General features: G+C 44.2%; 1 protein-coding gene across 1 annotated transcript in view; it reads left to right on the plus strand.

Moving 5' to 3' along the window:
• Window positions 1–7,606, plus strand: part of LOC144727597 (receptor-interacting serine/threonine-protein kinase 3-like) — a 30,178-nt gene extending 22,572 nt beyond the window's left edge. The window contains exons 10-15 of the mRNA XM_078606535.1: window positions 527–596; window positions 2,186–2,262; window positions 3,550–3,592; window positions 5,853–5,950; window positions 7,150–7,177; window positions 7,348–7,606. Coding sequence (XP_078462661.1) covers window positions 527–596; window positions 2,186–2,262; window positions 3,550–3,592; window positions 5,853–5,950; window positions 7,150–7,177; window positions 7,348–7,475 — 444 coding nt within the window. The 3' untranslated portion in view covers window positions 7,476–7,606. The remainder of the gene's footprint in view (window positions 1–526; window positions 597–2,185; window positions 2,263–3,549; window positions 3,593–5,852; window positions 5,951–7,149; window positions 7,178–7,347) is intronic.
• Window positions 7,607–23,821: the final 16,215 nt, after the last annotated feature.

Here is a 23,821-nt window from a genome sequence, read left to right on the forward strand (position 1 = left end):
TTTGTTTAAAAAAAAGTGTGTACTGTGACCAACATTTTAGTGAAAAACAACAAGAAAAAAAATGGATTTATAAAGGCCGCAATATTGAAGTTGTAAAATACAGATTCAACTTTAAATATCAAAAGTTAGCAAACCCATGGAAATATGTGTGCGTTGTGGTTGGGAAGGGGAAATAATTCGATGTGCTAAATGGTCAATTCAGGGAGGCAATTAAATGGCCAATTAAGTTTTTGTTAGAGTTTTAGACAACTCATTGTAATGCGCGTGAGCCCCATTACGCCTGCACTCTTAATAATTTGTTTGTGGGTAGGTTAGAGTACTTTACATCCTGCATACACATACAGTCTTTTTAAAGTGTTACTTTTAGTGTTAAACTGCTCAGTGAGTTAATTACATCATTTGACCCATTTCTGACCAATACTCTTATTTTTCCACTGTTAAGTTTTGTCCTGTGTGCCCGCGCATGTGTGTATATGTCTCTTAGCATGAATCAAAAGTATTTTTTTTGTTTTGCTTTGTCAAACAGGGAGTCTTTCCCAGGCACCAGGAAGGAAATATTCCAATTAATTCGGGAGCCGTTCCAGTGGAGCCCCAAGGTAACCGCATATTTTTTGTATCCTTTAATCTCATTCCCTCATTGGGTTGTTATTGGGTTTTTTTTTCCTCCTTGATTCATGTACTCATCAGTAAATTCAACCGTCCGTCGACTAAACTGTCCTTTCATTCATTTATGCTGTTTGTTTCATTATGCAAAAATCAATCCAGCCCATCTTGCATGGCCGCCGAGCCACTCGCTTTTATTTTTTTAACCTGCTTCCTGGAAGCCACGCGAAGGCTGCCAACCATTCGCCACGCTCAAGATAACGCGCCAACCCTCGCAAAGTCCCGAGTTTTCATGAATTTCCAATTCAAATCTGATTTTGTAAAACAACCTTGTTAACGTGTGTGTCGTGAAGGAGTCGCGTCCATTTGGCCCGACCTTTGCTTCTGCCGGACCTTTTCATTTTCTGGAGCTTGTTAGGGGGGGGTGGCGGGGGCGGTCGTGAATACATTTTTTTGCAAACACTTGCAATGCTGCATTGGGCCATGGTAGTGTTGTGTCCCTGCAAGGCTTAGTTATTTCCAGGGCCGCCCCTTGCCACCTTCACACGGGAGACGACATAGCTTCTCGGGAGGAAGCAGCAGGATGTAGCTCTACCGGTGGATGGTTTTTATTGTCGTCTACGTTGACTGTGCATCCTGGCTCCGAGGAGTTCCATGTTCTATTTTCTCGAGGTATTGACATGGTTCGTTGTGCGAAGAAGTCTTAACAGGTGGGGGGACAGTGTTCTAATGAAGGTGGGATTCAGGCGGAGGTAAAGACCGTTTGTTCTCTTTTAAAATGTTACATTTCACTTTTTAACTTGGCCCCTTAAAAACGTGAATAGAATCTCAATCTTATTGCATCCGAAGGCAACACAACCGTCGACCATTGTTCTTATTACACAGTACTTTAACACGAGTAATTAAATATCAGTATACTGACAAGGTTATTGTTAATTAAAGAGGCACGCATACACCATGGTGGAGACAGCGCCATTGCCCCCCCCCTGCCGTAAACCATCGCCCCCGCCAGCCGTCATGGCCATCCCCCCCCCCCGCACATCCCTGCCTGCTTCTGGCGATCCTTCCCAAAAACACAAATAAAGGGACGGAAACGACGGAGAAGCTCGGCAGTGGGCGCCCACTGTGCGCTGATGGACTTGCGTGCGTGTGTGCGTGCGTGTGTGCGTGCGTGTGTGCGTGAGTGGGGAGCGGTAGTGTAGCGGTTAGCGCGCTGCGCTATAATCCAGGCGACCCGGGTTCGATTCCCGCTCACGGCCAACATCGGTGACGATTATCTGAACCGGTCCCGGGCCTCCCCTAGGTCGACTCAGCCTCAAATGAGTACCTGGTGCGGTGTGTAGTAAACATCGCCACTAGGGAAACAAAGGCGGTCGGGCGTGGTGCTGGCCACCCACCCTCTCGTGTGCCATTCTGGCCTTCATAAGTGCTCGCTAACAGCACTTGCCCCGACAGTCTATTGAGGCTATATGGGGGATCTTTGTGTGTGTGCGCGCGCTAGGTGCTCACTAACAGCACTTGCCCCTACAGTCTGTTAAGGCTATACGGGGGGATCTTTGTCTTTGTGCGCGCGCGTGCACAGGGCCGGAGGCATGGTCGGCGGGAAACCCATTCAACCCCTCCGCTCAACCCTATAACCGTCGGCAAACGCACCCACACGTGAGTTCACTGCACACCGTCGGCACGCTCCCAAATGTCACCACGTAAATTGTTTAATCAGGATCCAGCGGCATCTTATTTGCGGCTCCGAAAGAACATGAAAACAAAAGTTTTTTGCTCGGGAAACTTGATATTTATTCAGGGTGTTTGTACTATATTACAAAAAATAACACTACAGATATGTATATACAATGCGATATTGGTACCTTGTCATCAATGATTGGTCTAATTTAGTAACCTATGTATGTTATACATTGCTATAATCGATGGTGGAACAATCCAGCAGCTGTTTTGCTGCCCACGTTGTTGTGTTGGCAGTAGAATCAATGTCATTTCTGTCATGATGTATTTAATATGGCACAATGTAGAAAATTCAGAGAGTTGGAATAATGCCGTCGATGTGGCCGTGCATTTTATATCGTCATCTTCATGATAGTCGTTAAGATCTACTGAACCTGATTGTTCTCAAATCGCAAATGGTGTCTTCCGTGAAATCAGCAGCACTTGGGGTTCGCTTGGAATTTTCTCAAATGCTGTACTGCTGCAGAAACACAATTTCGCACAACCATTTAGGCACGTGCCTTCATGTAGGATCCTGCCAATGGTGTCATGTTCCAGCACTAGGCTTGCAATTCAGAGGTCACCCGGTTTGATTCGATCTCATGGGATGGGACAGCAGTGGAGACAATGGGGGCTGATTTATTAAATACCCCCTCCCCCACCTCTGTCCACTCAGCAGTGCAGGTACTCCCACTTATGCCCAGACGTGTGGCTCGCATTGAAGAGTAGGCCAAAAGCGGTGGCTTGAGGGGCGTGTCTATAACTCCCTCCGGTGGGGCTCTCTCAGAGAGCTGCTCCCCTTCCCGCCAGCAGCGTGCTCGCGAGAAATTGCAGGGCTGCACCCTTTGGCTCTTCCCCAAAGCCGTGGAGAGAGCGCAGTGTCTGTGCCCGTTGAGTGTCACGTACGATAAAAAATGAGTGTCAATTTAATTGGTAATGATAAAGGCGATTTAAAAATGTGTTTTAATGATTTGTCTATTGCGCAGCGCATTAAAGATACTAAAGCCTGGTTATGTAAATGCATTATTTAGCGTCGTGTCTGGGGTGTCATTCACGAGCCGTCGTGGTCTCCTGACGGAATGGTAAAATTTTATTTTCAAAAGCAAACATAATTATCAACTAATTACTGCCTCCATTGTGCATTCAACCAACGAATTAGCTGGAGAAAGTTTGCAGCTCTGAGTTGCAATCCCACTTTGACGGTTGCATTTCATTTGTTTTATTCAGTCGGTGCACCAAGCAACAGGACAACATCGACACCCATCGTCAGGTAAAAAGATGCCTCTTTTTCGATGAAGCCATGCAACCAACCTTTAATGAGAATAGACATTACATTCTGTATGCATTGATACGTCTCGTTCCCCTACTTTAACAAGTCATGTATGTGGTTACACGCTGTTCTTTGCCAGATAACGGAACAGCAGGTCATTATGCATCTAGTATTGCAGCACGCACCTGGGCCCAGTAAGATAGGGTTCAACTCCACCATCTGTGCCGTCCGTGATTGTGAATTAAGAGCCAAATCACAGCCCAATTCCACTCAGACCGGTTGAGGGCCTGAGTCAAACAGTGAAAGTTGTATTGTTAATCAAACCAATAATAAAAATGTTGCTGGCACATTGCATCGGTAAGCGAAGCGTTTTTCCGTTACTCAATAGCTACTTTTAGGCAACTACGCCTTAAAAAAAAAAATTAGAATGTAATTCTCACCGGACCCTGTGGTGTTGTTAAGTGTCATCTCCAATCCTTATCCACTCTGTCTCTCTAGCCTCTCTATGTGCTATGAAGAAGAGCCATTGCCCGAAACGTCGCCTGATATATATTCTTATACGGCAGTGTTATCTATTAAAATATATATATAACATTATGAGATATCATTTACAAAATTGTATTCGAACATGATGGTTTTGCTTATGGAGTAAATAAAACTGTACAAGACACAAAAATGAGAAGCAATGCAAATGAGACGACGAAAATGAGACGAAAGTATTTGATTGCTCCTTTGATCGAATCACAAACCTGAATTCGGACGGTTCTTTTTTGACGACGGTTTGCCGAGCAAAGACCCAGAGGCCCAAAATGCCACAACTGTCCAACAACAATTTCGATTTAAAGCTTTCGTGACTGCAGGGATTCATCTTCTTGGTTCTTTCGGTAAAGTCACGTAGAAGGGAAGTAATAAAATAATAAATATAAAACATAATAAATTCTCACGACGTTTCGGCCACAATGCAAGCAGCCATCCTCAGGTGAAAACCAGGTCTGTCGAGGCGACAGCGTCTGGTTTTCACCTGAGGACGGCTGCTTGCGTTGTGGCCGAAACGTCGTGAGAATTATTTTATTATGTTTTATATTAATTTTTATTATTTCATTACTTCTCTTCTACGTGACTTTACCGAAAGAACCAAGAAGATGTCCAACAACAAACAGCACTCTTGTAGTTTTCATTGACAAGGTGTCGTTACGATTCACCAATTGAGCACGATTCTAAGAAATGGAAAGAGAGACGGTGGGGAGTGAATTCCGTCATCGAGCAGTGCGGAGAAAGAAGCTGAGTGATCTGACGTACGCCTGGAAGTAAATCGTTAGATCCTCATCGGTAGCATTGTTGTGTTGGTTCACCACGGCTGAGCAATTCGATGAATTCTCGTGATTTGGCATTAGATTTCGATTACAAAGACGTCGCTGTTTTTGTCTCGGTTCTATTATTTCTCAATCGTTTTGTCTTGTTCTACATCATCGGTCACTGTTATTGGCCTCAATGTAACATTGGTTTAGAATTTTTTTACATTGGAAATAATTGATGGTTACAAGCACAAATTGATGCGATAAGAGAATCATCAGAATTATATTTAAATAGCTTTTTGGACACCCTTGTAAACGAGACGTTTGCAAAGAGAGTACATTTAATAAATAAACAAATATGCCTCTACTTAATGCGGGCCTCGCCTAGACCGACTCCGGGAGACCTTTGCGGTGAACTCGCACACTCGCCAAATATTGTTACATCAAAAGAAACAAAAGTGTGTACCCGTGGTGCTTGCTGCTATGGCCTTTTGATTTCAACCACAGTGATGGAAACCCCTCAGAGTGTTCACCTATTCACACAGAGGTGCTATGAAACACGCTCTCTTCCCTCTTGTTAGATATGACAGAGCTTAGCGTAAACAAGTGACTTACATGTGCGCAGCATTTCGGTTGATTAGGCCCACTTTTGTTTCTGTACAAAATGGCACTTGCTAATGTTCCAAAGTGACAGTTTGCAAACGTCATATGGGATTCAACCATCCGTTTTTGAAGTGGATACAAAATCTTTATGGAACAAAAATACGCGCGCACACAAATATAAATCTATTCGTAACTCCGATGGTTTGTGCTTGTTTTAATATTTGCCTTGAAAGAAATGTGCATTTACATTTGAACATCGCTAAATTTCAGGTTGGCGTGTACTGTTTAGTGATTGAATGCGTGGTAAACTCAACAAGCCTGTGTAAGCACAATGTGTTCACTTTATCTCCATCCTGGAGTAGACTGGAGAGGCACTGGAGAACCGATGGATGGTCCATCAGGAGCACTGCCAAGTTTTCCCATCCATCCCCCCCACTACCACCCTCCACATGTGCATCCAGTAAGTCCTTAACTCCACTCCTCAGAGCTTCAACTCCTTGCGGCCAGACATACGACCCGTCATCCTATTCATTGTTTAGCATTCAACAAGAGGGGGCAGTTAACACGACTCTTTTATAGCAGGCCGGTTAATTGTGGTCCAGGTATATGCATGTACATAGTGCTCACTTTACTACAAGCAGAGGGGAAAATAATCCTGCAGAAGCTGTACAGTGTAAATTAACCGGTTCACATGATGACTGTGCTGACGATGTCGTGGCACCTACTTTAGGACCTGGATCAAGAAGCTCTTTCACGCGAGAGCTGAGCTATTGTTCAACACTCGATGGTCCTGGGTGTATTTCCAGCGAAAACATCGTGTAAATAATTGGCATAATGTTGCTTGCTTTTCAATATTTCAGTTTTACTTATGAACCAAATCAATTGGTCGATTTGCCCATGACATGATAACTTGATTTGATTGGCTTTGTTGGGTGGTGGAGAGCTACTTAAAAACATTACATATCTACACAATTTAACCAAATGGATCCAAATTATGCACAATAACTATGCATTTTCTTTATCCAAGAAAGCCTCACTGGGTCTGACGACTCTTTTTCAGGAGAGTCCTGATTTGGTGATGCTTGGCCATTTATTACGAACAAATGTTTGGCATGTGGGAGAAAACCTGTAGAAAACCCATGTATAGCACAGAGATAACACAGCTCTGCTGAGATAGATTCCATCCACTTGTTATACTGCCACCCTCTGGAAATTTTACGGGCCAAAGGGTTTTGGGTATCACAGATTTTAGTCGGCCACAAACCCTGCTTAGTACCGGATCACAGGCATGCGCCACCAGGGAAACCCAGACTCCTGGAGGCCTCGGACAGAATGCCACGTGGGTCCCCCTAATTAATTTGTGATAAAAACAAACAAAACACAGGGCCATTGTGGGGGGGCCCCTCTTTTCTCTAAGATCCGGAGTACATTACCTTTTTTGCCACCGCCCACCCACCCCCACCCACCCCCACCCCTCCACCCATCCGCACCCCACCCAACCACTCACACCCCACCCACCCAACCACCCCAACCCCATCCACCCCCACCCCACCCAACCACCCACACCCCACACACCCCACCCACCAACCCCACCCATACCCCACCATACCAACCAAACCCACCTCCACCTACTAATGAAACTGTTGTGTTTCTTTGCAGGATCAATTCAACTTCCCTGCTCCGACTCGTAAGTTACTTTCTGTTAACTAAAATCTACAATTACTATAATATTGCTTCTAATAAACAGTGATCGAGTGTTTTTTACCTACACTAAACTTTTCGTCTATAACATTTATCTTTTAGTTTTTTTATATAAATCAAACCCAATGCAGTAATGATATTTGTTTTCCTTTCCAGATTCTTTCACAATTGTGGGCTCCAACTTGAAAAATACTCAGATTGGTAACAACAACAAGATATACTATACAGATAAGTCCAAAAGACATGCATCTGGAGGCAATACGTATTCAAAACAGGATTCATGAGAGAAGTGTCGATATCTGTAATCATTGGATTAAGTTGTTATTTTAAAGTGCACCTCACGAAGCTGCTGCTGCTGCAACAACACACTTTACACATTGGATGGTAACATGAATTGAACATTAGATTAAGACAAGATAAGTTACATTTTGATTTAAAGCTTTCGTGACTGCAGGGATTCATATTCTTGGTTCTTTCGGTAAAGTCACGTAGAAGGGAAACAATAAAATAATAAAAATATAAAACAATAAAATTATCACGACGTTTCGACTGCAACACAAGCAATCGTCATCAGGTGTGAAATCCACAGCAAGAAAATTTGAAAAAAGTGAAAAAACCGTCACTTTAAAAAAAAAAATATTGCTGTGGATTTCACACCTGATGACGATGGCTTGTGTTGCAGTCGAAACGTTGTGAGAATTTTATTGTTTTATATTTTTCTTATACAAAACAAGTTATTGCAATTTAGATAAAATGTAATAATTTGAGGTGTGGGGGGGGGGAGTTAAGATATTTGATCAAATTTGCAGCGATAAAATCAGTTTGTATTGTATATTTTAGTTTAATTATTACATCACATGATTATCTGGCAATCGTTTGATCATGGATGATGATGATGATTGTAATGATTACGTCAGAAGAGATGATGCATGCACCCTTAGTCTCACTGTGTACTTTACAGAAAGGGAAGAGTTTGAGAAATTCACATACTTTTTAAATCCTGTGGTACTTGAGCAATATAAATGAGAAGCCATTAAATATATAAAACTGTAAATTACATTATCTCCTGGAAACAGGTGGGTAATGCCTGAGCTTCTCAGACCATCACGAAGGGCTTTTTAAAAGGCGTTATTAGGATCGAGCGGTGGTGCAGTATCCAGCGCACTGCGCCGTGAATTTAACCCGATATGCGTTCGGTTCCTACCTATAGCAAACATCAGTGTTGAGTGATATCTGAACCAGTCCCGTGCCCTCCACCAACGCACACTTGAACCAACCGGGTGAAATATGGTCAAACACCCCCCCCCCCCCCCCCCATGACTGACCCGGCATGGCGGGAGGCCTTCATCCTGAACAGCTGTGACTTCTAAAACTATTTTTATTCAACCCTTTTGGGGCGTACATTTCTTAAATGTTCCAGATGCCTGTGATTGTCCGTGCTTAAGCAGGGTGAATAGTTGTTGACTCACCGCGGGGTTGAGTGCAGTGACAGTGGCTATCTTTTAGTGAATTCCCAGCTGTGAATTCAATGTGGATCAGCGTTACGCGAGCAAGGAGATTCTTTGGCAAACCCAGAAACAGCAAATTTAGCATCGTAAAGCATTGCAATGTAACCATTTTTTACCCCCCCCCCCCATCATCCCCCCCACCAAGGGACATTGTTTTTTTTTACTGAATTGTTCCTGATGAAGGGGCTTCTGTTAATGGGTTGATTTGCACTGCCGCTAGGTAATTGATAAAAACATTGTGGGTGGCAGGGGATGTGATTACGAAATAGGTGTAAGAGATAAAAAAAACAAGTCTAAAAAGGGAAGCACGTTTTTAATGGTGGCTACCACTTTCTCGATAATGAATTGAACCAATGACTCCATGTGACCCATACATTTACTGTCATTTGCCATCGCGAATGTTCGCCAAGCTTACACCGCTGACAGTCAAACTCTTCTGTTGATAAGCAAATTGAGGATGTGTAAATATTTTAGCATTTTGAAGCTGTACAATAACTTGACGTTTTTTAATTCACCAGTTTATAAAATAGTAGTCGCTTGCAATTTCATACTGTAAATATTTGTATTTTTTTCAAGGGACGTTGAAATTATTTCTATTTTATAAAAAAAAAGTGTGTGTGTTCTATTTGCCACATATAAAAGTTTGTGCAATTTGTAATGCCTCATTGGCCATATTCTTATGTAATCTTAATGCTAATGTCTTTGTACATACCCAAAATAAAGAGTCTTCCAGTAAGTTGTACCAAAGGTTTGATTTCTTTGTAAAGCGTTATTGTTAATAAAATGTGCACCTGTGGTGATGGTCTCCCTTTACAGTATTCCTAATTAATCAATTGGTTTCTTTTGGGTTAAGTCACGTGTAAAAATGTGTTCCGTCAACCCTCCTCCACCCGACACAGCCACTTAATGAAAGTGTCACGTGAATCAAACGTGCCAACTTTATAACTGCTTGGAGAGTAACAATCTCACAACATTTAAATGGGTGACGACGTTTCGCCGGAGATTACATCCAGCATCAGGTGCTCAGATCTCCGAGATCATCAATAACGGCGTTACATATTTGAATGTCACGAGATGTTTACCCTCCAACACCACCACCACCACCACAGGTGTGCTGAAGCAGTAAAATAATTGGCACGTTTGAGTCACGTGATACGTTCATTAATTCTCTGTGTCGGACGGAGGAGGGCTTTACGACACACATTTTTGTATGTATGTTGAACTTCTTTCACACTAATCTTGAATTGAAGCTTTCGTGACTGCAGGAATCCATATTCTTTGGTTCTTTCGGTAAAGTCACGTAGGTAGAAATAAAATAAAATAAATCACGATGTTTCGGGCACAACACAATTGTCCATTATCATGCTTTCCCACCTGATGATGGACGCTTGTGTTGTGCCCAAAACGTCGTGATTAATTTTATTTTATACCTCCGTGACTTCACCGAAAGAATCAAAGAGTATAAGTTCCCTCTTAATGCCGAATAGGGGGCGTATTAATGAGATGCTTAATACAGCCGCTAAAAACGTATACATATTTAATGGTTTTTATATTTCAATATTTTTAGACGAGGGTTTGATTCTGAGTGGACTTTGATACCATTGTGAAGGAAATATGCCAGCGTTCAAAGGCATCCGTCTCTTATTGCACGCACGGCCTGTTTATAATTACAATCAATTTTGCCTTTTATCTTCAAGATTGTTCTCTTGAGCAGTTGCAAACCTCCAGTGGCCGGATTTCTTTTCCTATTTGGCAGACCACACACCTTTGCAAAAAGGTATTTGAGTTAACGTGAAATTTATATATGCCTTCTTCCAAGCAGCATCCCATTACCAGGGCTCTCAAAATAAATAATGAAGCAACAAAGACTTTTCAATGTCGCGTGGTATTATTTTTGGCTAAATAATAATAAATACGTATCTGACCACCTCCCACGTTCTTGTTTTACAACGTAATGGTAATTTAATATAGTTTCCCCACGTGGTCCAGTCAGCTAACGGTAAATTTATGGCATTAATTTGTAATTTCTTAAGTGCATTAAAATTGACTTTTGGAATTTACTGCAAAGTCAGTAGATTCTGAAAAGATTTTGCTCCGCGTCTCCTATGCTCTTTACCTCCCACTCTCCGCTCCGTTCTCAGTAACTCTTAATCCCTAAATTCACTAATTCCCTTCTCCCCCCCGCGCCCGCCCTCACTCTGCGGTGCCGGCTATTACCCCCAACAGTGGCTCTTAACGCGTTCCAAGACAACATTGGCACCATTTTTAATGCCACAATTAAAACGTCCGCCTTAAATCACGTGCCTCCTACAGAAACACATTTCCTCCCTGGGTCCCGATTGTTGATCGTGCAAACGTAAGCAGCAGGAACGAGGCCCAGTGGCCCTGCCGAGACCACAATCCCTGAGTGAATTCGTTCAACGATTTAGGGATTTGCCGTCTGCCGCGTGACTCGCATGCCTGCAGGCAGCCTTATAGCCTGCTCCGCAAAGATCGCCCTTCCCTCTTGGCTGTGGTGGTGCGTGTGGCGATGCAAACTCGTCGTCTGACCACTTGAGGTGGGTGTCTCACTTGGAGGTCAACTCTTCGTGAGTCAACCATTTTTACGGTAACCTTGTTGCGGTACAGCAACTAGAGCACCGTATTTATGCTGGGGTTGTATAGCCTTACGCGGATGTGGGGTTTCTTCGGATATTCACATTTCTTCTCATCTGAAACAAAATTACTCAAAAGGAATGGCCCAAATATGCCAAAGCGAGACCTTTGTAAAAAGTGCTTCAGCTCAATAAATAATGTGTTAACGGTAACGGTAAAGGTGCAGCCCTGCAACTGCTCGTTCGTGCCACTGCTGGCAGAAGAGCTCTGCAGAGAGCCCCTCTTGCTAAGGTCTGTCAGCCGAATCTTCAACATTTTCCAGGCATCTCGGAAGAGGGTCGGAGACAGAGTCGGCCCAGCCACTAAGCGACCCTTGCAATTGCAAAGGACCCCGTGGCCAGCAGAGGGCCCCCTAGAGTCACTGCTAGCTAGTGGGTGAAAAAAATCATACATCAAAGGGGCCTCCAACCAAATTTTGCTTAGGGCCCCCAAAGGTCTAGGGCCGGTTCTGGTCGGAGAGTACCCCAGTTTTACGCCACCACACGCAAGCTGCCGACCGACTCAACTTTTTAACGCATTTCCCTCTTTTTTAAGTCCAGTGTGCTAACCATTAACATCACGTCGGCGCCCATGGGATAAAACGAAAATATATTACTCGTACTTTATAAAAGAGGTTTTAAGCACCACTATGAAAACGTGGTTTCATTATGCAATCAAGGAACTTCGTCCCTGTGCTGTGGAGGTTGCGAGTTTTTCTGATGCCGAGCAGCCAACTGATTTGATCTTTTTAAATCATTTATATTAAGTTCGCTTGCTTGCTTAGGACCGTGCAAATCTTTCGGTCGTTTTTTAACCCACTTCCCGTGATTCAATCGAGCTGACATTTTCCACACAGACTCGTTGTGCGTGACAATTAATGTTCGTGAAAATCTGTTTCCAGAATTTTACACTTTTTAGGACAAAAATATTATATTTAATTACCAATTGCTTAATGGTGCAATGCAATCATCTGACCCATAGGTGGCAGCCATCTCAAGCCAGAGGACGAGAGGACTCTAGCCGCCACGCATATAAAGGATTTATAGTTAAAAACTTTGTTTTTACGGGTTATACTTGTTTAAGTCCATTGTGCTAACCATTAACATCACGTCGGCGCCCATGGGATAAAACGAAAATATATTACTCGTACTTTATAAAAGAGGTTTTAAGCACCACTATGAAAACGTGGCTTCATTATGCAATCAAGAAACTTCGTCCCTGTGCTGTGGAGGTTGCGAGTTTTTCTGATGCCGAGCAGCCAACTGATTTGATCTTTTTGTCCATCGGCTGATTGGAATGCCTCATTCACGGTTTGCTTATCCCAGAGCGCACACGATGGGACGCCCGCGAATCTGTTAACAGCATCGCGTCTTACCTCCCGATAGGTTGATTGTTGTACGGTGCTGTATGGCGTTGATGTGGCTATGCGGTAAGCGAATTTCGATGTATTGGCGGTACACCGGTCCTCGTAAATAAGTATAACCCGTAAAAACAAAGTTTTTCACTATAAATCCTTTATATGCGTGGCAGCGAACTTAATATAAAGGATTTAAACATATATTCGCCTGTGGAGGACGCGGGGATCGATCCCGCGACCTTTGGCATGGGAAGCAAGGGCGCTACCAACTGCGCTACTCCGCCACGACCTGTGGAGGGGTTACGCTCTGGGCTCTTATACTGTGACGTTCAGCCAAAGCGATGAATGAGTTCTATTTGAATATATGTAAAATCATTTATTTTTTCCTAAAAAGTGTAACATTTTTGGAATTTTTTTCTTCACGAACATTAATTGTCTGGCACAACGAGTCTGTGTGGAAAATGTCAGCTCGATTGGATCACGGGAAGTGGGTTAAAAAACGAGCGAAAGATTTGCACGGTCCTAAGCAAGCAAGCACGCAAGCAAGCACGCACGCAAGCAAGCAAGCAAGCGAACTTAATATAAAGGATTTAAAAACAGTTTTGACGACGTCCGCTGTTGCCTTTCGAGTGAGCTTCAGACTCTGAATGAGAAGTTGCAATTTGGATTCAACAGCCGCTCTCCCATTCGAACGTGCGCGGTGGGGGCCGTCCATAAATGACGTCACGCACCTGGGGGGGGGGGTTCAGACATTTGTGACGATGTGTGACGAGGGGGGGGGGGCGGTTTGAGAAATGTGACGTCACATCAAAATGCGCAACTTTAAATAAATATAGAATGGTTATAACAACACTAATTGTTATAACAACACTCCTACAACATCAGAGTGCAGCGCCACATTAAATACGCACTACAATGACAATAGTTTAAAGCGATTTGAAGCATGTTTTATTTTCAAAATGGAAATATGGTTTTGGGGGGGTGGGTGGGGGCAGAGCTTTGTGACGTCATATTTGAGGTGGGGTCTGACTTTTTGTGACGCCGTGTGACGAGGGGGGTGGGTCAAAAATCGTCCAAAATCACGTGACGTCATTTATGGACGGCCCCGTGGTGACAACGCGAAGTCGAAATCTGTTGACGTCACCGTCCCGTTAGCAAAAACTGATTGCGGAAACGAGAATCGAGGAACCGTCCAGGGCACGAGGGGTGGAATTTTCGCCTTTGGAACACGGAGGCATCGTCCACTCGTCACCACGACCCGGCGCTTGCTAAATACGGCAGCGGACTGCGAAGCTTCGCGTTCAGCTGCTCGAAAGCGTTCGCCTTCCAGACTGTTCATCTTCTTGGTTCTTTCGGTAAAGTCTTTCTGACAGACCTGTTCTTCACCTGAGGACGGCTGCTTGCGTTGTGGCCGAAACGTCGTGAGAATTATTTTATTGTTTTATTTTTATTATTTTATTATTTCGATTCTACGTGACTTTACCGAAAGAACCAAGAAGATGAATCCCTGCAGTCACGAAAGCTTTGAATCGAAAAATTCCTGACTGTTGTTTAGACGCCACGAGAAGTGGCGTTGACGCACCGCCAACCCCTGCAAGATGTTCTCACCTGGATTGCGAATTGCGGTAAAGTAAATAATTATTGAGATATATATTTTTTAGTTTTTAACACAGCGCACCACCACTGGGTGGTAACCGCCAATGCGGCAATTAGCCGCTTGTCGCAAAGGTTCCCCAAGTTCACCGTTCGAGATGGGGCGAAATTATAAATCGCCATCAATGCTCGCCATCTGCTGCACAGTTTGACTTTCGACAGCCTGCAAATGTGTGGTGGAAATGAGCAGGCCACGTGTGCGGGGACATCGCGGGTCCAGATTTTTTTGTTGTTGAAAAAAATTGAAGAAGATGAAAAAAAAACGACCCTCAAGATGACCTAACTGGTACAGGTGAAAGGGTAAAAAACTACTACTATATTTTGCCACTGGTTAAGGAGGTCTCATAGTGTAAATGCTTACCCCGAGCTCTCAATACTCTGATAGTGCGCTGTTTTTGAGTTGTACGCCTTTTGGCGTCATCTGGTCCAACACCAATGGAGACTAGGCTCTAAGGAAAGCTGTCTCGGGTGTGGACCAATCAACTTCAAGGACAGTGCATATCATTATCATCATCAGAGTTGTTTCTTTCTGTTTGCATTTTGACTGCTTGTGTTGCAGTTATTGCAAACATGATGACTTGTATAAAGGTGTCAGTTTTGTACCAGTTCAAAGGGTAAAAAAACTACTACTATACTGGGTACTGCCACGCCACAACATCGACGCCTACTGTCAGGCACCACTATTCCGCGAAGCACGGTGCCACAGGGAGGGCCAGCTAGTCCGTAGATGCGCGTGCTGTATGTTTGGCAGCTTACGCATGGGGGACGAGGAGGAGGAGTGGGGAGGAGTGGGGGTTGCATGTGACATTTCGTTGAAAATGTCAAAAGAAGAAATATGTGCGGGTCATCGTGTTTAATCTTATATGCAGCTGCAGCAGTGTTAAGCACTTTAACCTAACACGCTATTTACTTGGTGTGTGTCACGTTGTGATAATCCATGCGAATTATTTTTGTTTTATTATCTCCCCTTGAGCACCGGTCCACGACTTTTCCGCTGCTGGCTCGGACGTACGTGAACAGCACGAGGCAGAACCTCGGATCAGTCCATAATAGATAGGACCACATACAACACATAATGCATGAAACTAAAAAAATAATTTATTTAATAAATCAATTTTAGAAAGAGCAAAAAAAAGGAGGAAAACTTTTAACCGAAAGTATCTGAACCGTTTTGGTATAAATACCTCCCACGGTGGCAAATGTAAGAAAACTGTTTTCGAAATATATAATCAACAATTTTATAGACGAATGAGGGCAGCGCGCAATGCACACACTTTCCAGCAATGCCTTATAAGGAATTGATTTAGCCGGGCAGTGATGGTGCGTACATGACTGGACTGTAATCCAGCGCTGTTGGTGGATGGCACAAATGTTGTGAAACAGTCTTTCTGTAGGTGTCGAGCAGGAGCCCATACCCTGGCTCGCCAGCAGAAGGCAGTACAGCAAACATGTGGACTCCGCCTGTTTCGTCTGTATGGGATAGAGTGTTTCCCCCTCGCACACGTGAGTTTTCTCCGGGTGCTCCGGTTTCTTTAATATGTAGAGAATCGCAGAGCTTAGGCAATTGGTTGCTGCCTTCCAGCTTGGCTGTGGTTCCTTGTGCCTCCGAGTCGTTTTTTTTCTCGACAACGGCGAGTTAATACTATGTGGGGCATTTACATTTTGTATTACTAATCCTATAACATAGGGAGAACCCAGAGCATGCTCTGGAAGTATTGCCCGTGCTACGCAGAGACAGTGGACCGTGCGTGTTTCGTAATGCCCATAACCCTCGGCTCAATAGACTTTAGCCTACCATATTTCGCAGTCAATAAAAAATTATGCAATATTCTCATAAAGATTAATGTTGGATACATATGAAGGAATTTGTTGCCCTTTGGGGGAAACCCCAAGCCATCGGCCCTTATCTTTTGTACCCTCATTCGCTGTTCCTCCTCCTCCTCACGCCCCAACCACTCGCACAAAGCTGAAGCCCACTTTAACACGTTACTTGCGCTGTCCACGATGACTAGAATGCAGTATTCTCAGTCGAATATATCAAGCGAATGAGTCCACCAAATTAGTCCAGCCAGCTTAACAGCAGTTTATAGCAGGCTTAACCAGCTTAGCCTGGAACATAATTGTAAAACCAACCTAATTGACAACATGTAAGTCTCAAACGGCAAAGCCCACAACACATTGTTGTTGTTCCATTTGTTTACAAAAAAAGCCCCGCAGAGTCTCAAGAATGTTTAAGGAGGGTCCTGCCAGGTTTTTTTCCCAGTAGGAGGCTATGTTGCTATGTCTAATCCCCAATAGAGTAATTTGCATGTAAATGTTCAGCATTGAAATGTTTGACCAATATACGGTTACATTGTCTTTCCTTAAGCTTCATAAATCATCTTAGCCCACAACAGGGCATTCTAAACCAACCTAGTACACAGCAGATAATTATTACAAAACCAACCATTCCAGCTGCTACATAATAATATTGGTCTGTAAATCCAGTAGTATCGTGGACTAAAACACATGTTTTACATAGGTATATGTTCGATACAGAACGTACGTTTTCTCATACTGTTTATGCTTTAACCCACAACGATCCGTGGAAATGCCTAATAAGTTTCTAGGCCACTACAGATAATTCGAAAACAGACTCGGCAACAACAGATCATTGGAACCAGCCTAAGCCACAGCTCAATCTTGCACTGCAAGGCACAGAGAAGATGGCAGTATGCCTTCCCGAAGCCAGGCCACCCAAGATAAGCTAAAAACCAGCTTAACCCTGGCTATAACCCTGCATTACCCAAACACGTCATAGTTGTATACATTATTAAAAACAGCCGCTGCGAAATCAAATTTCCCCAAATTATCCCAGACCAGATAGGGGACCCAGACCGGTTTGACTGGATAACCAAGCTTTGGGTAACAACACCCGTGCATATTGCTGTTACCCACAGCAGACTTCCGATTGTGTCATGTCCCTATTTCCTCGGGAGTGCGTTCATGTGCATCGATGCAGAGCGGGCCAACTCAATCGGAATATCAGCAAATTGCCGCTGGCTCCGTGGAACAGCGTAAGAGGATTGGGTTTTTTGTGTGCGTGTAATTTCTTTCTTTTCTCGTTGTCTTTTTAAAGGAGCCAAGCGCTACCTACAGTGTATTGTTTATGCTTTTGTTTAGGGCTGCATGAATGTTACACGATGTTTTCCCGAACAGATATCCAACGTTAAATTTCAATTTAAAGCTTTCGTGACTGCAGGGATTCATCTTCTTGGTTCTTTCGGTAAAGTCACGTAGAATGGAAATAATAAAATAAATAAAATAAAACATAATAAATATATATAATATTTTTATGCAAACATTTTTTTATTGTTTTATTTTTATTATTTTTTTATTATTATTTCCATTCTACGTGACTTTACCGAAAGAACCAAGAAGACGATATCCAACCTTGTTCGCTCTCTTCCAGCGCAGTAAAATGAACTTGCAATGGCTGAGTGATAGTAACTGAGACTTCCCCCTGCCCCCGCGGCCCAAACGTAGTTTCAATTGAAAGGAATTTGCATTGCCTGCAGAACACTGTAATTATCGCGAGAGAAAATTTGCGTTGTGTTTTTAACGGTGCCGAGATGAAAAGGAGACTGCAGTTTTGTTAAACTCTCGGATGGCCTCATCGACTCAATGTAGCGCCACAAACTCGTGTTTTGACAAAACATCTACCCTCGTGGTTTGTAAGGGTGGAAGCAGTAGAGTAGTGGCTAGCGCGCTGTGAACCTGGATACCCGAGTTCGATTACCCCCAAGGCCAACACCCAGTGACGATTATCTGAACCGGTCCTGGGCATCCCCTCGGTCGACTCAGCCTCAAATGAGTACCTGGTGCGGTGTGTAAACATCGCCACTGGGGAGACAAAGGCGGCCCGGCGTGGTGCTGGCCACCCATACCCTTGTGTGTCGTGCCGGCCTTCATAGGTGCTCGCTAACCGCACTTGCCCCAACAGTCTGTTCAGGCTATACGGGGGTGTTATATATTTAGTTTCATATTTACTTGCACATCGAGATTTTTCAACTTTAGCTTCGCACCATTAATTAAGGATGTCGTCTTCCCGCATTTGTGCAATGAAAGCACCACGATTCCATAAATCCCAGGGCTTTACCGCGTGGGCTGGAGCTCCTCGTGACTGTATCTGTATACGCAGTCCATGGATTTAAGTGAATTAAGGCAAATTGATTTCAACCAAGAAGTGACGAAATATAGAGTGCGGCTGCAAAACGCTCAGAAAAAAAAGCAATTCTAGCGTAGTTAAGACAGCAAGTAGCTCAATACACGGATTATGGAGAAACAAAGAGTGTATTAAAGGGAGCGGTGTTGCAGTCATTATCGTTTGAGAGGTGAGAAAGTTGGGCCAGACAAGGAAGCAAGGCAGAGAGTGTACGTGCAGTTTCACCAGCTGTGATCACAAGCTTGCACAGCGCAAATACCACGCACACGCAAGATTTACCGAAAGACCCAGAGCACTCTGGGTCTTTCGGTAAAGTCACGTAAACAGGTTCAAAGAACTTTTTAAAAAACCACGACGTTTCGATCGCAACACAAGCGGTCGTCATCAGGAAAAGGGGGGTTAGCCTCTAAAGGCAAACTGTTTATAAAGGGTTTCAGCAGCATGGGCGGGGCAGCTAATGTTAATGTAAGGGATGGTATTAGTAGGCAAGGACGGTGATGGTGGTGGGTTTCCACCAATTAAAGGGCTTCCAGGTAAACATTAGCATGTTAATGTAAGATCGGAGAGCGGCCTCCACCGCGAGCGCGCTGAGGTGGGAGATTTAGCGTGTTAATGTAAGATCGCAGGTGGCTGTGTTGGTGCGAGAAATTAAATCTGTTAATGTAAAATCGGAGAGCCGAAAAAAACAACTAACATCGGAAGGTGGCAGGATGGGAACATCACAGCCAGTTAATGACTTAAACTGGTTGATAACGTCCTTCCAATGATTGGTCAGTTTGTACCCATCTTCTCGGTTGAAATTGTGTGTCTATATATATGGGTGGCTTCATGAACGAATCTTTGTGATAGCCAGTGGGTTTGCAAAGTACCTTCGTCTTAGAGGAATACATTTCGTGTGAGCCCACCGTATTAAAACAATGATCAGCCACGGCCGAGGTGTTGGTCCTACCGTGTTTCAGATCAGCCTTATGTTCACGAACACGGTCCGAGACATGTCGCTTAGTTTCTTTGAACCTATCTACGTGACTTTACCGAAAGACCCAAAGAATATGAATTCCTGCAGTCACGAAAACTTTAAGTCAAGATATTCACACGGGTTTCTTATCGCTTAACCACATTTATTTTCAATAATAATTAAAAAATATTCCTCCTTTAAATAAAAAAGACTGCTAAACTACAGCGTGTAGTGGCGCGGTGTAGATAATTTGTTTTCTCCAATCGAGGAAATTATTCTCGGGATGCTTCCGCAGATGATTGCATTGTCATTGGGTCTCCAGCAGGCGCCAAGTCCGCGAGCGAGAGCTGTCATTACCAGCCAAGAAGAATTGCCCACGTAAAACACGTGGATTTAAAAGAAAAAAAAATAATGATGTATGGATGACATTTGCATGCAGTTAAGCCATTTAAATTGAACCGTTATTTAAAAAAAAATGCTTCCATTGCACATTCAATCCCGATTTTTTTTAAAACGATTTCATAAATGTATAATCCGGCAACGTAAGTAAATACTGTAAATGATAAACTATTCATCATCACGCCTTCACTCGTACGTATCTCAAAAGCTTTGCGGAGTAGAGGGGGCGCACTCGGGTCTGCTGAGACAACACACGGAAGACATTTTGTCAGTGGTCTCGGAAGAAAAAAAAATCATTGCGCGTGCCGGAGCCAAATTTTTCCTCCGTTGGCAACGCGGGGCGGATATCAGACGGATGGAGCGGAGGAGTGGCACGAAAACGTGCTGTAATAGAAGGCAGTTGGGCAGAAGGACATGGTGGGGAGGCAGAGAGAGAAAGAGAGGAAGATGGGAGCAATAGAATTGGGGAGCAGGAGGAATTGTTCGCCAGCGATGGGGAGGAGGGTGGATAATAGGCGATGGGAGTTGGGGCAAAAACTAAAATAAATAATATATTTGAAGAAGGCCCAAAGGGATGGGTTGAGATATGTTAGGTGATGAGAAAGTGGCGGCGACGGCAGTGGCAATGAGAGGAGATGTGGGTAGTTTTGGTGTGAGATGGAACGATGATGAGATGTATAATCGCCGGGAACGGGGTGGAGGACTAATTGAGCGAGTATAGGTGTGGTCGAATTACGGGAAATGAAAGCAAGAAGACATCGTACGGTGAGGGGGAATAGGGAAACGGGAGACACGGACGGACAAACAGAGCAGCAGACAGAGGGAGGACTGCCGGAGTGAGAGAGAGAGAAAGACATATCCTAGCGCTTGGCACATCCCTAGTATGGCCCCGTAATTGTAAATCCCGTGCGAGAGTGGTGGCTGTTGATTGTTGCACATCAGGATAACACATTAATCTTAGCTCGCTAGGGATGCGGACGTAATTGCCCTGTTCCGGTGATACAGCTTTCCAGTGTAATTGGCTAAGGGGAGAAATATAAAAAAATCGGCAGGGATTATTATCTCCGCAGCCGTCAATTTGGTTCCACCACGACTGCGCCTTGGCCTATCACCCTTCCCCGTCTAATTAAACGTTTAATTAGCATTCTGCTTAAAGCTGCGGCGGCGGCGGCGAAGGTGGATTGCCACTTGTTTTTCTTGCAGCAACACGATTGCTCAGCGCAGCCACGCCAAGCCTATCTCCTGCCACAGCGTGCCACCTGCCTCCCAAGGAGATGCTGACACGGGCAATTGCGCTCTGGCCGAAAGTTCATAGCGATTTTTTTTTGTGTCCGTGAAAGGTCTCAATGCAGGCAATATCTGTTTTGTTTTTAAATCTGGCGGCTCGATTTAGGAAAATGACACGTTGTCATGCGCTCGTCGTAATGTTGAGAGTGCCGGAGAAGGAGGGGAGAAGTAGGGCAGTCTAACTCGCACAGATGGATACAATCGAGGCTTGTGTCTTTCCTTCAAATTGTCCGAGTTATTGACATTTTTCTTTTTCTCCCACAGAGGTGAATTGCGTTTAAATGTGTCATGACGACTTGGACGCACTTGTTTTTAGATGGTTTATTTTGCTAAGGAGCCACGTGCTCACACTCGAACTGGCGGAGACCCGCACTGCAACAGCCCCGAGTCTCCCACGCATCTCCCTTTTATACGGTCCGAGGTCACGCCCCCATTCCCGAACCTTCCTCCCTGGTTCTAGACCGCTCGCTCTACCGGCAGGCTCCACTGTCCTCTTCCGTCACGTGGCCACGCTCCTGTTCTCAATCATTCCCGCAGCCACCAGTCCATTCGCACTGCAGGCTGACTCCCCTGTCATTACCTCCCGTGGCCACTAGTCCATTCGCACTGCAGGCTGACTCTACTGTTCCACCATTGGAACCTCCTTTGCCAGTAGCAAAATATGATAACTGGTTTTTTACCCTTTTATCTGGCAACAAAACTGACACCTTTTTTACAAGGACTCTACTGTTATTACAATTGTAACGACCGCATCTGTTTGCGTTCAAGTAAAATCCGACTTTTCCTGCCGCTGGACATTGTAAAACAGAGCCTTGGGCTAATGAAATCAAATAATTGTGGTCTCTCCCAGCCAATCCTGTTGTGTTTATGCTGCAAGTTTTAAGCTAAAGATGTGGACTTTGACTTTATACTTGTCAATGGAACCGAAGGGCACTTTTTTTGTATATCTGAACAATATATAAGTAACTAAAGGAATGATTCTGCTTTGCGCCTATGAATGTGTTCTTTTTCTTCTTGTGAACCCAGGAAAGGCTCACAAAGCCAAACGATAGTCTTAAATCGGAGAGAATCCTGCCAAGTTTTCACAGTCGGGGCGAAATGTCCGCTGTCTGTTATCCCATTCGAGTGATTTTGCAGGGATTTATTTTTTAAGCATTGGGCCAATATCTGTTGCATTGTACAATATGGGCTTTGTTTCTTTTAGCTATGGGAGGAAATTGAAAGCCCTGGAGGAAACCCCATGCAAAACAGGGGGTTGGGACACACAGAAAGGCGCGCTGGTCACGAATCGAACCCAGCCAGGCCCTTCTTGCTGTGAATCACAACTGTTACTGCTACGCCATCCTCCCGCTAATAATAATAATGTAATACAAATTTAATGATAAAGGAATGGTGTTGTAATTAGCCCCAGTTGAATTCAATTTAATACCCAGTGTCACCCTAACAACGGAGTTCGGGCTCCCACCAGTCAGTCTGAGTAGGCAATCCGAACACTGATCACATATTACATCTCTTAGTATTGCGAGGAGAGGGGGCGGGTCTGTGAGAGAGGGGGGGGGGTGAACGCATTTATTTATCCAGGGTGGGCCAAAAGTCAGGACACATAGCGTTATTTTAACAAATGTTCAATCGGACAACCGTTAACATTCGTGAAGAATGCATGAATTATCGTTTGAAACGAATTTCGGACTTGTTTTTTTTAAAGATGCCAGGTGTAATATTTGAGCATTCATCGGTGATCAGAATCAGCATTATTTATTCATGGATTTATCCTGGAGGAATCCCATGAGCAGTGAAGCTCTTTTTCACAGATGTCCAGTAGGACATCATTCTCTGGTCTCCATTACAGTTCATTCCGTGTTTAAATGTCATCTGAATAAGAAGAAGAACATTTTATATTTAAATAACATTTATAATGTTTTGCACCGTACATAGACAACCGTGCTAATCGGAGACACAGTCCAACCGTTAACTTAAAGAATAAACAAATAGACGCTCCAAGCCTGGGGTGTCTCATTCAGACTCTGTCTTCTCGACAGACCTGTTCTCCACCTGAGGACGGCTGCTTGCGTTGTGGCCGAAACGTCGTGAGAATTATTTTATTATGTTTTATTTTTATTATTTTATTATTTACATTCTACGTGACTTTACCGAAAGAACCAAGAAGAAAAATAAACAAAACGTTTCAACGCCAGTGTTAAAATAAATGAGACCATTTCCGACGTGCCCTCACTTTTTGGGCCACCCCTGTACACAAAGGGGGACGTGGGGAGCAGACGGCATTGGGGGGGAAGGGGTCACGGTAGAGGAGTGAGTCGAAGAGATTTGTCTCCGCGGGGGGGCGCGGGGGGGAGGGTCTGCCCCCTAGGTGGCCTTCACGCCGCGAGGTGTGTGCTTGCAAGCCATGTCCCAATGATGCGCCGGCCACCGTGCGCGAGAGAGCAGGGGACGCGTGCACCAGGGTTAATGTCAATGCATCAGTGGCAGCATTATTCTTATTAGATAAGCAATGGCTTTGCACCGTGCGTGTGCATTCACGCATGTGTTAATGTGCGCGTATGTGCGCTGCGCGTACGAACGAGTTGTACGGAAGCTGTGGTGAAGCGGGTTCGCGCGCTGCATTACGACCCAGG

The sequence above is a fragment of the Lampetra planeri genome, chromosome 26, assembly GCF_965212315.1.
Source record: "Lampetra planeri chromosome 26, kcLamPlan1.2.h2, whole genome shotgun sequence".
In the NCBI taxonomy this organism is placed as follows: domain Eukaryota; kingdom Metazoa; phylum Chordata; class Hyperoartia; order Petromyzontiformes; family Petromyzontidae; genus Lampetra; species Lampetra planeri.